The sequence below is a fragment of the Aythya marila genome, assembly GCF_965140915.1.
Source record: "Aythya marila genome assembly, chromosome: 8".
Lineage (NCBI taxonomy): Eukaryota > Metazoa > Chordata > Aves > Anseriformes > Anatidae > Aythya > Aythya marila.
The window spans coordinates 22,089,983-22,105,658 of record NC_139049.1 but is presented as its reverse complement, the minus strand read 5'-3'; the positions used below and the strand labels follow the sequence as shown (position 1 = coordinate 22,105,658).

The 15,676-nt window shown below is 43.6% G+C and overlaps 1 protein-coding gene across 6 annotated transcripts in view; it reads right to left on the bottom strand.

Annotated features, from left to right (window-relative positions):
- Positions 1-15,676, bottom strand: part of ST3GAL3 (ST3 beta-galactoside alpha-2,3-sialyltransferase 3) — a 171,409-nt gene that overhangs the window by 22,042 nt on the left and 133,691 nt on the right. For all 6 annotated transcript variants that reach the window (XM_082766140.1, XM_082766139.1, XM_082766142.1 and 3 more), the window contains one exon: positions 2,752-2,898. In XM_082766140.1, the coding sequence (XP_082622266.1) occupies positions 2,752-2,898 (147 nt within the window). The remainder of the gene's footprint in view (positions 1-2,751; positions 2,899-15,676) is intronic.

Below are 15,676 nucleotides of genomic sequence, written 5' to 3'. Positions count from 1 at the left end.
GCTGTTTGGGTTCAAGCCCAAAAGACCTGTAAATGCAGAACTTCCACCAAAACACAAACCACAGGCATACACCATTGTCTAGTTAGTCAGCCAGGCCTGTGCCCATTCATTAAGAGGATTCTTTAATCAACAAGATTAGCTCATTTCTCTTGTATTAAACCAGCTTCAGGCATTGACATGTCTTTAAATTTCCCCAGATGCTACTAGGATCCTACACTGAAGTTCTTTATCATCATTTTATCCCAAGAAAAGATGTCTCTATGGAGTAGGAAAGAGCTTTCTCTTTTCTGAAGACGTAAGTAAATGGACTGAGAAAACTGAAAAGCTTTACTCATCCCAGAGAGAAGTCACTGCTCACTGTGGGTGACCAGTTTTGCTCCTCACTCAGACTGCCAGCCACCAATACCACAAGCTCAATCTAAATACGTCTGAGTTGCACCCCCCTGCTATCCTCCAGAACCATCTGGCCCAAATTATATTATCAAAGCAGAGGCTGTTACTACATTCAGCCTTTATTGAATCCTGGGAAAAAACGCTTTGAGATCAGCCCTGAACTATTTTACTAGCTCTCCTCAACCTTGCTGAAAAAGCCACCAAATTACAAAGTTAATTGGCAGCACATTGTTACCATATGTGGTGTGCAGGAGGCACACTGAAGTTTATTTAGGCATCGGGACCAAAGAGGAGTGGAATATTACTGCCCTTTGTGAGGATTTCATGTCGGCCTCGATTACTGAGGCATCCCCAGCCCTGATCCTCCTGTGTGTAGCTTGCCCACCACACCACCCTGCTTTTCAGCATGGAGGCACCAACCTGCCCCCATCCAGGTTGCTTTTTTCTTGAGTAAAGTTTCTCAAGCCGTCTTGCAGCCCTACAGCATGACTGAACCCAAGCAGCTATGCTCTGCAGCTGCTATATGAGCTATGTTCACATAGCTTTCTTGTGGAGCAATGCTCCTTGCTCTAGCTTGCCTCACAGGGCCAACTCATCTTGCTGGATCTCTCTCAAATCATTAATCAGAGTTGGATTCTTGGTCTACATGGCTCTGATTTCCATTATTCCCATTTAAATTCTCAGAGAAACAAAGTCAAATCTGTACCACCAGGATTCTCCTCAGCTTCTTTACACTGGCAGCAGTGGCTTCCTTTGAAGCATTCGCACTGATGTAGCAGCGTTCACTAGAATGAAGTCCAATCAGCTCTGTAACACCAGTCTATAGTTGACGTCTGCAGTAAAATTTATAACAACAGGCTACAGGTACTCTCCCCCTGTTCTTAAACTCTGACAGAATCAGTATATTAAACCATCGTTGCCCAGACACACGGAGTCTACTAACATCCTGGCCCCACACATGTACCTGCACCTGCAGAGCTCTTTCTGCCCCATCTCAAGGAACAAACTACAATTTACACAACCTAGCAGGGGTCATGGGCAAAGATTGCTTGCCTTAAAGCTCCATAAACTATTTTTTAATGCACTTTCATGAAGTGAAACATGAGGTTTCAATTTAGTTGCCTTCATTTCCCAATCTGATCTGTGTTAAACAACCTATCAAAACCTCATAAACTTCAGTTCACAGCATTTTCATTTCCGGATTCTCTCCTCTCAGCTTAAGTAATATCTTGTGTATTAAAATAACGTGTTTAAAAATAAAAACAAATCTGAAAAAAATAAAAGCAAAGTCCTGATGATTTCTGTCCCTCATTGGGGCATCAGTCCTTATTTTCTGGAACACGAATCAAGACCACATCCTTCTAAGGATAAGTCACGGTGAATGCAGAGAGGTGAAGTACACTAGATCCTAGCTGAAGGGAATATTTGGGTAAGATAACCTCAGTACTTGGAGTTAAAATCCAGTGTTTCCAGGACCATACGACAACTTCTGTACATACATAGGCAGCGATGCCAGAAGCTCTCATTTTGAAAAGAATGATTCTCTGTGGCTGAATCTGTCTGTACATCTTGCACACCGCATTTTAAGCGGTGAATTTCTTACCTCCAGGCACCCACCTACTTGATCTTCAGGAAATAAATTTCTCTAATGTTGTAAAGAATTCTCTACATAATTAGAGCATGGAAAATAAGGCACTATTCTGTCTAGTCCAAATCCATGCTGTGACACCGCAAATATCCTATAATGATAGGGATACTAGAATGATCACAAAGGTGTTTTGTTAATAACTATGACCTAAAACTATATTTACGTTGTTTTCTTCTGTAAGCTTTTACATCTAAAACCTGCCACTGTAAGATCAGAATTTCTTAGGTTTCCTAAGTTTCATAATCAAACCTTTACACTTTTTTTACAGTAAACCTGGGATACAGAAGCAGCAGAGCGATATCAGTGATTTTAGGCTGCAGCCTCCTTGAGGACAGCAAATTATAAAATTGTGGCATGACCTGCACCACGTCCAGATGCACTGAGGATACAGGGCTCCTCGTTCCTTTTGGGAAGGAGCCACACAGAGAAGTGCTCTTCTAGCAGGCTGCACATGGCAGGAAATCACCCAGCTGGTGCTGGAAGCCTCAGGGCTGCCTCCAGAAAAGGTGCTTTGGAACAGCCATCTCCTGGTACCAAAAAGGAAGGATCTTGCCTTCCCTTAAGTAGGCTGAGCACTGCCCCCACAACAGAGCCAAAGGCCCTTCCCTTCAATTGTGGAGGCCAAGAGGAAAAAGAACAGCAAAATCCTACTGCTCTGCTGCTTGTTCTCGCCCTTCCCCTTGGTTCTGCCTGCTCTGTTTGATACCTACCCCTCGGCCCATGAGGCCGTTGTTGAAAGGCAGTCCAATGAAGCTGAAAGCTGCCTCCTGGATGAAGTAGGGATTCAGGATACGTATCTCATGAGGCTCTCTCGGGACGCGGGTTGCGACTGACTTCCAAAAGCCATCAGAGGCACTCTGGTAACAAAAAGAAAAAAAAAAAAGGCAAATAATTATACACAAAAAATAGCAGATTGCTATTATTCTACTAAAATACACTACTGGCAGCAGTTCCCGCTGTCACTGCTCACTGCCACAAGGCACTGGTATAAGCTGATGGTGGGAGGGTGCACCCTGGAGGGGTGATGGCATCCTCTGCAGATCCACGTGAGCTAGGCTGGATGACGAGTGTAAGGAAAACAGAGGGGCCTGGGCTTCAGCACGAATAACCCCCTCCCTGGTGCCACGTTTTCACTCCTATTGGCACTTCAGCTGGTCTGATTAATGGCTTAAGCATTCCAGCACACGCTGTGATCTCTCCCACCTGCCTGCAAGGGGATGCACTCTTGGATAGCAAATGTTTTAAAGAACATTCAGAGAACGAAAAATGACCGCACAGCTCTGCTCTGTGTGTAAGCTGCATACTTCCTACGTTATCCTAGATTTATTACCTTCTGTCAGGTTTTAGGTGAATTCAGTCATAAGCTTATAAAGGTGCCATACAGTCTTGTGAAGGGCCATGCACGTTCATAGCACAAGGTAAAAAAAAAAAAACACATTATTTTTCCCAGTGTATATTTATTTAAAGCCTTCACCCTGCAAAGTGAGGTGGGAGAACGTTGGCCTGGAATTGTTGCCCTGCTCGATAGCCCTGCCTAGAGGGAGGCTTGTGTCTCTCTGCCACATTACTGTAAATCTGTGCTCCCCCTGGTCCAGCCACCATGGGACGGGCACAGCACTGCTCCCAGAGCCGCCAGGTGCTCCTTGTTCGTGGACTTCCAGCCCCATTACATCCTCATGTTTCACTGCTCTTTGTGTTAAAAACGCAGAGCGAGGCGGAGGGAGGATAGCAGGAATGTTAATCTGCTGACAGCTCTGGCAGGGTAATCCAGTTCAATACCTCTTTCTCACATCTTCCCTGCGATCTCCCAGGCGAGCAACAGACAGACATTAAACTGCACACAAAAACCACAGGCTAGGTAAACAGCAAGCCATTATTTACACCAGTTTGGGGTTGCTTGCAGCATAACAGTGATTTTACAGTTGCTTTCAAGGCACTTTTGAAAATGTTAATGTTCTCCCACGAAATCCTCAGGAGCCTCCCATGGCCAGTAGCGACCACCCCTGTAATTACTGATGGTAATTATGCCACAGCCCATGCCAACTGCTGCTCTCACACTGCTTGTACTGAGCACAGCTTGTGTGAGCTCTCACAACACGTGGCACCAAACACTTACAGAGCCTTCCCATGCAGACCACTCCCATGTCTAGTATCTAATGGCCATGTTCATATTTCATACTGAATTTCAGATCCTGAAGAAGGAAACTTCGGTAGATGGCTCTTACCTTACAAAAAGCATTAATACAGCCAATTCATTGAAGAAATAAGGATGTACGTTATCCAAACCAATAGTCTAAGACAGCCAAATGACACTGATGCCCTGTTTTGGTCCCACCTCCAAGCTGCCCAAACACAATACACTTTTGCTGCCCAAAACAAGGATCCCGAGAGTTAAAGTTCACACGCTGACAACGGTAAAGAGCTCTCAGGACCCTAAATGGAAAAAAATTCTAACTAATAACTCGTGTTCTTTCATCACAGTTGAATTAGCAAGAATGCCTGCAGTCAAAGTGATCTAACACTCTCCATTACAACACCACATTTTCAACCACTGAGTGTTCCTACCATTTTTGAACCAAAAGTATTGGAAAAAAATATCCTACTTTACAAATGTTAACGAAGTACTACATCCATTTGACCAGTGGATTTGAGGGATCTGGTATGTCAGCTGAGTTTTGTATCCTTGTGAAAATTCATTTAAAAATGGATAAATATTAAACCTTCATAATTTCCTAAGAGCACATGTAAAGCAAAGGTCTTCCAGTTCCAGGGAATAAAAAAAAATATCTCAGATTCCGCTTGCATTAAGCATGCTCCAGGTCTCACAGAAACGAAGATGATAAACAAAAATCTTGAACAGCTACTCATTCGATGAAACCATCTGATCATAGTTTCAAGCAGACACTTCCTGGAAAAACACCGTGTGATCCTGAAACTAAAATAAATTTGTAAGTTGAGTTAAGGTTTCACGTGCAGCTCTAAATAAGGCATCGCTTAAATTTTGCAAACAAATCAAAGGTCTGCCAGGTATTTAAAACAAAACTGCCTTTTGTTTGGATTCAAACTCCACAGAAGATTCTACAGAAGTTCTGGTTGTTAAGGAGCTTTTACTTTTTTTTTATTTTATTTTTTACATTACACATATATGACGTTAAAGAGAAAAAATAACAAAGCATAAAAAGTCTCAAGACTTTGTTGTTGTTTGAGCAATTTGGGAAAATGTAATTACACATATCACAGTTGCTCATTTTTCCAGTGCTGTGTGAATCTCTAGGGCCAAATCTGTGCTCCTCACCATCGGTTCAGTGCAAGTGCAGCACCAACACGGATGCTATCCATGGCATACACCTGTCCACTTTGGTCCTTTTGTTGTGGCTGTTTTTATTGTTATTTATCCAGAGTATTTCCCTGGCTACTTTCCTTGGCTGTCACACAGTTCTGAAATTGTTCTGGTCTGTCCTTTTGGTCTTATTTCTGCTTGCTCAGTGCTGTTCCCTGAAACTTTTCTGTGTAATTCCCCTTAGTTTAATGAGGGACATCTCAGGTCATCTTTCATTTTGGTATGTTTTCCATTTGTAATTTCTAAAATAATTCCAGTGAGAGATGGGGAGTCTCAGCAGACGGCTCTCATATTTCTACCTACACAGTAGGCAAAGCCCTGGGATTTTCCTTACTCACAAAGAACTAAAAACTGTTTTCCTGGCTTATAATTACTGAAATTCTCAGCCTTGTGGTTTGGCTCTGCAAACCCTGTAATTTCGAGCTGCATCTCGAGCTTTGTGGTTTTGTTCTGCAGCTTGTCACTGGCAGGCTACGAAACAAAGCACCACCACGACTGCAAGCCCCGGGAGGCTGCTCCCCTGACGCAACCCCCTTCGGAGCCGCACAGTCGGAAGCGCAGCCCGTGCCAAGGCTCCTCGCTACCGCTGATGCTCGGCTACGGGGCCGCTGTTCTGCCTCGTGGAGATGTTCGGTCTGATTGGACACAGATGTTCGGCGAGGTTTCCAAAGCAATCGCTTCCCGTCGGGGAACTCTGTCCCTTCTTTAGGCTATTAGGAGAGACGGAGCAAGAGCAGGAGCGGCAGGCGCTCGGAGGGAAGGCAGGAGCTCCCTGCCAGATTCAGCAGCTCAGAGCCGTGGTTTGAGCTGGGGGCATCCCCCTGCTCCAGCAGCTAAGCCTGCTTCCTTGCAGCGCTTGAAGACAGGTCTCTGAGGACACGGTATCGCTCTTCCTGATAACCATTAGGATAATGAGTCAGAAAGTGATTCTGAAAACTGCTTGGGCAATGTTCCCACAGTACCTCATCACCTCCTGGCGCTCACACGGAGACCTCGGGGTTTAGGCTGAAAAAAACATCCCCATGTTAAATTCCCACCCTTATTATCTGTTGGTATTACCGAGCACCTGGAATCTTAGTCACCGATCAACATGCGTGGTGCCAAGTGCTGCCTAAAGGAGCTTATAGCATAAGCATAAAGAAACAAGCAACATGGGGAGAGAGGAGACAGGAGAGCGTGGCTGAAGTACAAGTCTCTGTGGGCCACAGCACTTCTAAGCAATCCTGGAGTGTTTTCAAAATTGTATAATTGAAAAGGACACCACAAAAAGTTTTAAAGGAGACTAAAAAGTAGCAAAAATCTAGATGGGCCAGGGTTTTCAAGCCAATCTCTTGCACAGCTCTCATCTAGGGAGAGCAGCAGCAATATCCCCGCAACAGACTCAGCTCCGGGACCTCAGAGAGGTGCAGCATGTAAAATGTCAGAGATGGCAAGTTATAAGGAAGGGATAAAACATGGCACACCTCACCTAACAGCTCCAGGGGCAGGGCAGCCCAGCTACAATCCCTCATTCTACCTACTCAAAGAAGTACTGAACGCTAATGGGGACAGATGGTTTGTTGCAGGCTGGTTTTGTCTCGGTTCAGTTTTCCATCTCCTGTTCCCAGATTTACCAAGGTGGATCACATCGTACTCTAAAATAAAATATGGAAACTCAGACCTTTAGTCAAGAAGTACACCTTAAAGGAAGTTACAAACAGCTAGGGGCTGTCTCACAGAATAACTGCATTTCTGATATTTATGCAAAATGAGGGGTAATGTTATGGCACCCTAATGACACAGATGATCCCTCTTCTGTACCTCTGTACTTTTCTGTACTACTAGGTTTAGGAGTGCAAGAAGCATTGCTCAGGAAGACTTTTAAGTCTGATGGGAAGGGGACAGAGAGGCTCTAAAGGTCAACTATGAACCAACAAAGTTGAATTAGGTCCAGGCATGCAATACTGTGCTACAGAGCAACAAGAAAGATGACAAGACTGGAGAGAGAACCTATGGCAAATGGAGATTACTGCTCTTTCAAACCCTGGTAACACCAGAAACGGAGAGGAAGGGCAAGAAGGAAAGCAAAAGCCAGAGAATGACATGCCAGTCACGAGACCTCTGAGTGCCTCGGAGCACTTGGTTCACTGAGATCGCTGCCCCCACCTAGGCTGGAATGCAGTTATCCTGTACCCATCACCCACAAGCACTCACTGCCACGCAAACACAGGGTACTGCAGCAATCCATCCGCAGAGGTTTCTGAAAGATTTCTGCTCAGGTGTAACTGGATTAAATATGGAAGGTGTGCTTTTCCTAGAAAATAACCATCTTATCAGCCAACTATGCATTTCTCAGAGGTCAAGGAGACATGGAGGCCTATAAAATGTTCTTCTACAAGTGGTAATATAAATGAAGTTTCATCATTTCCACCAATTATCAAAGCAACGAGGAATTTTTAGCAACGAGAACAGAAGTGCTGAGAGCCTGCAATCCAGGTTGATGGTCAACTGCCAGACCCACTAGCCCACACTTGATATATATTTACCCAACTTTCTCAAAGCAATGGAGAACCCCTCACCACCCTCTGTACACAGCTCCAGTGGCCAGCACTCAAACCTTTATTTTGTTCTGCTCTTACCTGCCCTGCTGAAAGGCCCTCTCGCCCTGCCTGAAGCAGGAACACTGCACCTTGTGCTCATTCCCTCATCTTGTCCCACTACCAAAGGAGATGCAGCTCTTGGAGCATCCAACAATATGATAGTTTTAATCTTTATAATTTGTTTCTTCTCTCTGAATACCCTCCCACTAAATCTAAATTTAAAGTCTAAAATCAAATGGTTATAATTTCCCAGGCCATTTCCCAGTCAGCATGCCCCATCTCCCAACAGCCTCACAGCACTATCAGCTAACATACTGGCCAAGAGGACTCCCAATAGGTTGTAAACCCCTCAAATTTAGTTTTTACCAATGTGCCTCAGTGTGCAACCCAAAGAGATTTTCTACCCAGAGAGTTTTCAGTTTTCTACGCAGTTTTCAGTGGCAAAGACAGCAGCAAAGCAGGATGAAGACAAAAGCACCTTTTAACATATAGTACTTTTTAAAGACAAGAACCCACCATAAAACAAAAACTAAAACAAATTAAAAAAATCTAACCATGCTTCTTTGTAAGTTGAAGCTAATAATAAATACTTCACTGCATTGGCTTAGAGATTAGTTTCTGAAGGTTTCATAGCCAGGTTGAGATCTCTGCATGAAAACCACAAGAGAAGGGAAGCTTAGCTCCAAGTGGGAGTTGCAGACTTTAAACTCTGCGCCCAACACGTGGGCTACACGGAACAGGGAGCTGCTGCGTCCACAGATATTGGCTCTGAAAGCAGCAACTGCAGCAGTGACAAAAGCCATCTGGGAAGCCAGCGCTGATGCATTACGTATCAGTTCAGTCTTCTACACTACAGTGTTCCCATGGCTGCTAGTAGCAAGTTTCTGCCCTGTTGGCATACAAGCACGTATTATGAATAAACAGCAAAGTATATACAAACAGCCCTGCTGCACTTCATTTGAACTTTGGGTGTGATGCAGCTCACCTACAGACACAGACCTCCTGCACAGCTCATCTGCTGTCCGACCATTCCCAAGACCAGGAAGCATGAGGCCAAGACCAGCTCTAATGAGTCAGGAGAGCAAATTTATTTTTGGATGATGCATGTTGCAAATCCAACGCAATTCCTGTCCTTTTCATGTACTTCTACATTTCAATCAGTGTAACTGAGAGCAAAACATGATTCACAGTTGTAAGACAAAAAAATTCTGTAGCAAAAGAGGGTGTCCTCTGAAGAAAATGGAACTTGGAACGTATCAGATTGGCTGCAAAGAAAACTAAAGATTAATCTGATGAATACTGCGTTTCACAAGTCAAAGCATACATGATAGCTCACATACGGCGTATCAGAAGATGTGCTTGCGCTATGTGCAGATAGGGTGATGGATAGACTGTACTACAGACTCTTTTGTTCAAAACGTAAGCTGGATTTTGAGCCAAAGCTTGAAGAAATGTTCCTGTTTTGAAATATCTTAGGAAAGACGGAAGTTTTTAGTAAAAGCAATGGATTTAGATAATTTATGTTTGTGTTGTGGTTTGTCGTCCATTAATAATAACCCTTCAATGAAAAAATATCTAAAGTAGTAGAGTTTCAGAAAACTCCCAACGAAGAACAGGCCCTATAATATTATTACTATTTAGGGGATATTTTATAACCATAGGGGACCAGTCCCTTTAATTCACTATTATTTTTATTGCATAGTTTATGAAATGTCATACTCACATAACATCTATTAAAAGAATACCACGGCTGAAAGGCCAAATCCACATGTTAGTAAGCGCTGAGGCAGGACAGCCCTGCAACTTCAGAAATTCAGTATTTCTGTTGTGAACACTGACTTTCTAATTTTCCCACACGGGTTTTCTAATATTGCCATACATCTAAGTGCTTTACAAGCAATACTTTGATATTTACAGCATCTCTGCAGTATTTGGCATGTATCACAACATTTTACAGGGAAGAAAACACACTGATGAATGCCCAGTTTCCACCGCCTTCAGATGTTCAATTTCAGATACCTTATCCTCAATTCTCAGAACATTTTCAGAACAGTACAACTTCATTTAGCTTTTCCTGCTGCTGAACACACACCTTTCCTGCACATCTGCCTCATGGGACTTAAACTGTGTTTGGGAACTTCTGATCTAACTAGCTCAGCATCACAACAGACATTCAAAGGCTGAATGGAGGAGGCCATTATTTCTCCTCTGCTCTCTCCTCTCCACAACACGTTCCACGGCTTCTGCAGATGCTCACACCAAGGCTGAACTTCTTCCATGACAGAAATCAGACTAAGTCTCAGTGTCCCCCTCCACTAGATAGACAGCAGTACTCCAAGAGCGAGGACAACATTATTATATCCATATTACGAATAACATCTGCACAGGAGAACTGAATTAATGTTGAAAACACAACGTTAAATTATTTGCTTTTCTTAGCTTCTGATGGCTTGCTTTACAACCATAAAGCTCTTTAAAAAGTTTTACAGTGTAATTCAATACATTAAAAAAAATCAACTCAAGAAAAAAAACCTCCATCAAGTGGAGTAATTGAACTCAGAGCACAGTCCTCTAAGTGCAACTACAAGCCCTGGTAGGCTATTGCATTTGAGATCAGCCATTAGGGAAGGAGAATGCATCCTCTTACCAGATCCTGAACTATTCAATCCTGACAAAAATGCATGCTTGGAGGAGTTCCCTGCCATCCCAGGACTCACCACCCTCAGTCTCCGAGACTCTGCTTTGCTCTCTTGCCATGCACCAGCCCAGGCTGCAGGGAAGGGGGCTCCCGAGGATACCCCCTGCTCTCTCTGTTGCCCTGTGCCCCCGTCTCACTGTGGAGAAACAATTGGAAGGAAAATCCCATTTTGTTCCTAAATCCTGGAGATGCCACGTTCCAACTAAGGGTACAGAAAGGGCACCTGAGCAAGGCAAGCAGTGCTCATGAAATCTGGTAGGATGGACCGTGCTCAGTTCACTCAGAACTGAGTTGCCAGCATCTAACAGCCCCCGTGGAACGAAGTGCTGTGGATTTTACAGGATTTGCAAGGGCCCCAGCAGGCTGCCATGGGACACAGCCTGGCCAATTCCCAGCCACTGCCCTGAAGAATTAGTGTCTCATCAAAATGGGGTGGGAGAGTGTATTTTTTTGGCTAGCCTTAACCTGAGAGACAGCTAAATTACTTCAGCTGAACTTTCCAGCTGAGCCAAACATGTGGCATGGAAAACATCAGCTCAAAGGTGAAAGTATAATGAAGTGATAGAGTCATTTTCCCGGTTGCTTACAAAAGAAAACCTAAGGTGATCCCAACTAAAAGCACAGCTACCTAGCTACCTGTTCTACTTATAAAAGTATGCTAGAACCCAAAAAAAAAAAAAAAAAAAAAAAAAGAAAGAGCGCTGTCTTTGCAGGTTTTGGTGGCAAACACAAGGGTATCCCAGGGCGCTTGAGGACAAGCCATCAGCAAAGTCTTTTTAGGGAGCAGAACTAGTTCGTGAGTTTGAATACAAACAAGATCTCATCTCATTAAACAACACATATTTAGACTAAACTCTTGGCACATTACAACAAAAAAAGCTAAAAGAATCACCACAGTAGAAATTATGGCCTAGAAACCCTCATCACTTTCTGAAGTTATCTTAAAGAGAGTCTCCAGGGAAATTTTCACATTGTTTTTACAGCAAGAGTACACAAAAAAGCTGTCTTCTCCTATTTTGGCATCTCTGCTGAAATGAGAAGCCAAATAATTTCTATGTTCACTGAGTGTTCGTATAGAACATATACAAATTATCCAGCATCCTTTAGAAGGGGAAAGCAGAAAGGTCAAAATAACAAGAGTCTGGGAAGATGCCAGGAAGCTCCTGCCCTGCTTTATTGTCTTGACTTGCATTAATAATAGGTGTTTTACAAAAGATGAGTTTCTTGTAACATTATTTAATATTCTTAAAAGACGATAATTTAAATAAACTGTCATCTAAACAGAACATTTACATTGGAGAGTTTTTCCAAACAAAGCACTGATTGCCTGAGCCAGACCCACTATTTGCCATACTTGTCAGTAGTGGGCAAAATTAATTTCACTGAAAATGGCCAGAACACAACCAATCAACCAGCAGAGAAAACCTCCTGAGTTGACCTAGCAAAAGCCTCGTGCACCCATCAGCTTGGCCATTTTCCTCCAGATGTATGCTTCCTATTTAAAGAAAAGGATATAAAGAAGATATTAATGCTTCCACAAACCTGGTCCTAATAAGAAAGGAAACACCGTTTGACATATTCCATAAACTCACAACTGTAAGAATCTAAATACTGCCAAAAAAAAAAAAAAAAAAAAGCAAGATTTTCCCAGAGTCTCCTTCTTGCTTAGTACCTACAGTGGAGTGGTTTGTTTTCAATCCAGTTGTTGAGCGTTTGCATTAAATAACCGTGTGCTGTGGCAGGAGAGAAGCTGAATCTAGAGATGAGCTCCAGGGGAGGAGGTGAGGGATTTGCACCCTGTGCACATCTTCCTCTGCTGCTGGAAGAAACTGCTTTCTTCTAAAGAAGAACCAGAAGCACCGTGCGCAGCTGTAGCACAGGGGGAGAGATAAATTTGGGAAGATAAAAGCAGTCAGGGAGTTTAGTTACCTCGGTGTTTATTATAGCTAACTGGAGATATAGATCAACCCCCTGTCCTGGAGCCCTCGGTGCTTCGAGGCAGAGACAACATTACAAATTGCTCAGACAGCACTAACTATGCAAGTAATCCATGTAGGCCGCCAAGGAACACATGTGTTTCGGGCATAAATTGTCCAATCTATTCCTTTCTGAATTAACATCTGTCATCATGACACCATTCAAAATGACTGAAGACTGGATCATATTAACAACCACACATCTTGGATAAATATTTACTGTTCAAACTTTTTTTTTCAGTTTAAAGAAAAAAAAATGTAGATAGCAAAATTCCTGGAGTTGTGAAAGGGAGCGTCTTTTCAGCCACTGATAGAAAGCATGTGATTTTATTTACAAAATCAAATCAGTGCTTCTCCCCCCTCTGTGAGTCCTCCTGCTGCACATGGGTGAACTCACAGCATCCTGTGGTGTTGCAATGCTTTCTGAAGGGCTCTTCTGGGGGATTTTGTTATGCTGGAGGTTGCTCACCTCAGATTCCACGAAGCCTTCTCCCTTAGGACACAGAAACAGAGCTGGCTGAGCATGCACTGGGAAGAGAAAAAATTGCAGTGAACCCTACACACGACTGAATGAAGCAACTAACATCAACAAAAAGCTGCCAAGGGTACTACTGGCTTGCTATCCTGCTCCTCAGAGTCAACAAATGGGTCAGAGAGAGTGAAGACAGGGCTTCCCATAGGTCACAGAAAAGGATGGCCAGAAGGCAAAGTATGCAGCTCGGTCCTGGGTACACCCATGCAAAACAATCTTCCCAGACACTGGATTAAATCTGTATTTCAGAAGTTGTCAGAAGCCAATGTTTGCCTCTGCAGGTATGTCATTTGAGTACTATAAATCCATATCTCTAGGAAATTACATCTGTCCAGGCTGATTTTATCTAGCTTCAGCTCCTAGCCACCACATTCTGCTGTTTCGTAACTGCACAGCTCAAAATGCCAAGGGAGATCCTGCTGACGTCCTCCTGGATGTCCTGTGGAGCAGGGAACGGTGCACCCGCCTTCAGGGATTTCTACCAGTCCTTCACTCTCCCACAAGTCGAGCAGGACTTTACCAAGACATCCAGTCTCAATTTTAAGACTTCAAATAGCAGCAAATTCATCAAGCCTGTAGGGCAGATGTAGCACAAGTAATTATACTGATACAAATGTGCTGCCTTTTTTGGTTGTTTGCCTCACTTCAGATATTCTTATTCCAACTAAATTAAAGAGTCTTTTGAGGAAAAAAAAAGTTTCTTCTTTTGTAGATACAGAGAGACTATAAGTAAATCTCCCCAAAATCTCATGTATAAACTAAATAAATGGAACCCAAATCTCTTAGGCTAAGGGAGGCTTTGCAGACTTCAAATGATTCTTGTAGTTCTTTCCTCAAGTGTTAACACAGAACATCTTTATTCTACTAACACTTGCACGAACGGCTGATACCCCTCTGGGCGACGTCTCCATTTCGCTGTTGCCGATGTTCTCTGACTTTTTCCATGTGCTGGATTCACAAAGCTCTGCTCTGGTACGGCTGAACATCTGCTGCACACGTGGGCAGCGCGAGATCCTCAGCAAGCAGGGGCTGCACTGGTGGTAAAGTCATGCACGGTGGGGTGAAGAGACCCCATGCAGCTGCACGGGAGGCCAGGTGGAGCTGATGCCGTGTGAACTCAGCACTTAGCTGCTCATCACATCTGCCAGGTGCCTGATCACATACGTATGGCCCAGTGAACATGCATGTCTTGGCCAGCAGGGAAGCACGCAGTAGTCAGGGATGAAACGGAAGGCAGGGGGTATTTATGAGGTGGAGGAAACCTGAGAGAGTTGTGGTGCAAGAGGGAGGAGGACATAAATCACAGGTGAGCGGGTGATTTTGTAAGCTCTGCTGTTTATGTTTATGTGTCTTTCATTAGAACCAGCCCCAGATTTGGGATGAAATCCTTTGGATCGCTTTAGATACTCCGAGTCTGTGTTTGATCGCGGCAGCTACCAGTCTAACCCGAGTTTACATGCACTATGACCTTGAAATGCACCTACTCGGATTTGCATAATGTCGATGTCTAAATACAGCCAGTGCCTGCCAAAGAGGGAGAGTGCAACATGAGCACCCTCTTGATGCTTTTTCAAGACAGCTGCATTAGCTCTTCACTTGGCCCTTGCTCACATTAGCTTTTCAAAAGAAGGAAATGGGGAAAAAAAAGAAACTCTTTAAATTCTCCATTTTTTTTTTTTAAACTTTGTCTGAGTCATGGATGGATGGAGAAGGTAGGAGTGTCAAATGCTCGGAAAAGGCAACTATCAGCTGGATGGCAGCAGACATCAGAAGAGATTAATTAGAAGATGACAATTTTAGGAAGAAGTTGTCTAAGGATAAAGCAGGATGGTGAGGCAATCCCAGAAAGGATGCCTAGTAGGGCTATGATTCAGCCTTTTCAGGCAGTAATTCTGCTTTGGTCTCTTCATTTAAGAATGATGTGAAGGAAGAGGAACTAGAGAAGAGTATTCATGTCACAGCTAGGATTATTGAGCCAGAAACGAAGATGATGCTGTCTTGGCAGATATGGGATAAAGGTTCTTTAAGGACTACTGAAGCCTAGCATGAATAAATGCTTCTTCTAGTGGGAAGAATAGAGCAAGGAAAACTGAATTTTGTTAATGGCAAGCAAAGCAAGGGAGAAAAAAGGACAAAAGCTCTGTATACTGTGGAAATGACTGGGAGGGCAGGCATACCAACTGAATCTTAGTTTGAAGTTTTAAGGAACATCTGTCTAAAATTGGAGTCATCTATGACGTTACTCCTGCAAATACAGACTCATCTCAAAGGCCTGATACCTGGAATTTGTTCACCCTGACAATAATGTACTTATGGATATTTTTCAGTTTTCTTCATCTGCCTCAGAAGCTTAGGTGAACATTGCTACAGACTTGGGGATGTGACGGCCATCAAATCCAGGTGGACAACTTACTGTGCAGCATGCATCCACCAGATGATATCGAGTGCCGTGCAGGCACACTGCAATGGCATCAGAGCAGCCCCTGTCACCAGCTGATGGCTGATGGTGT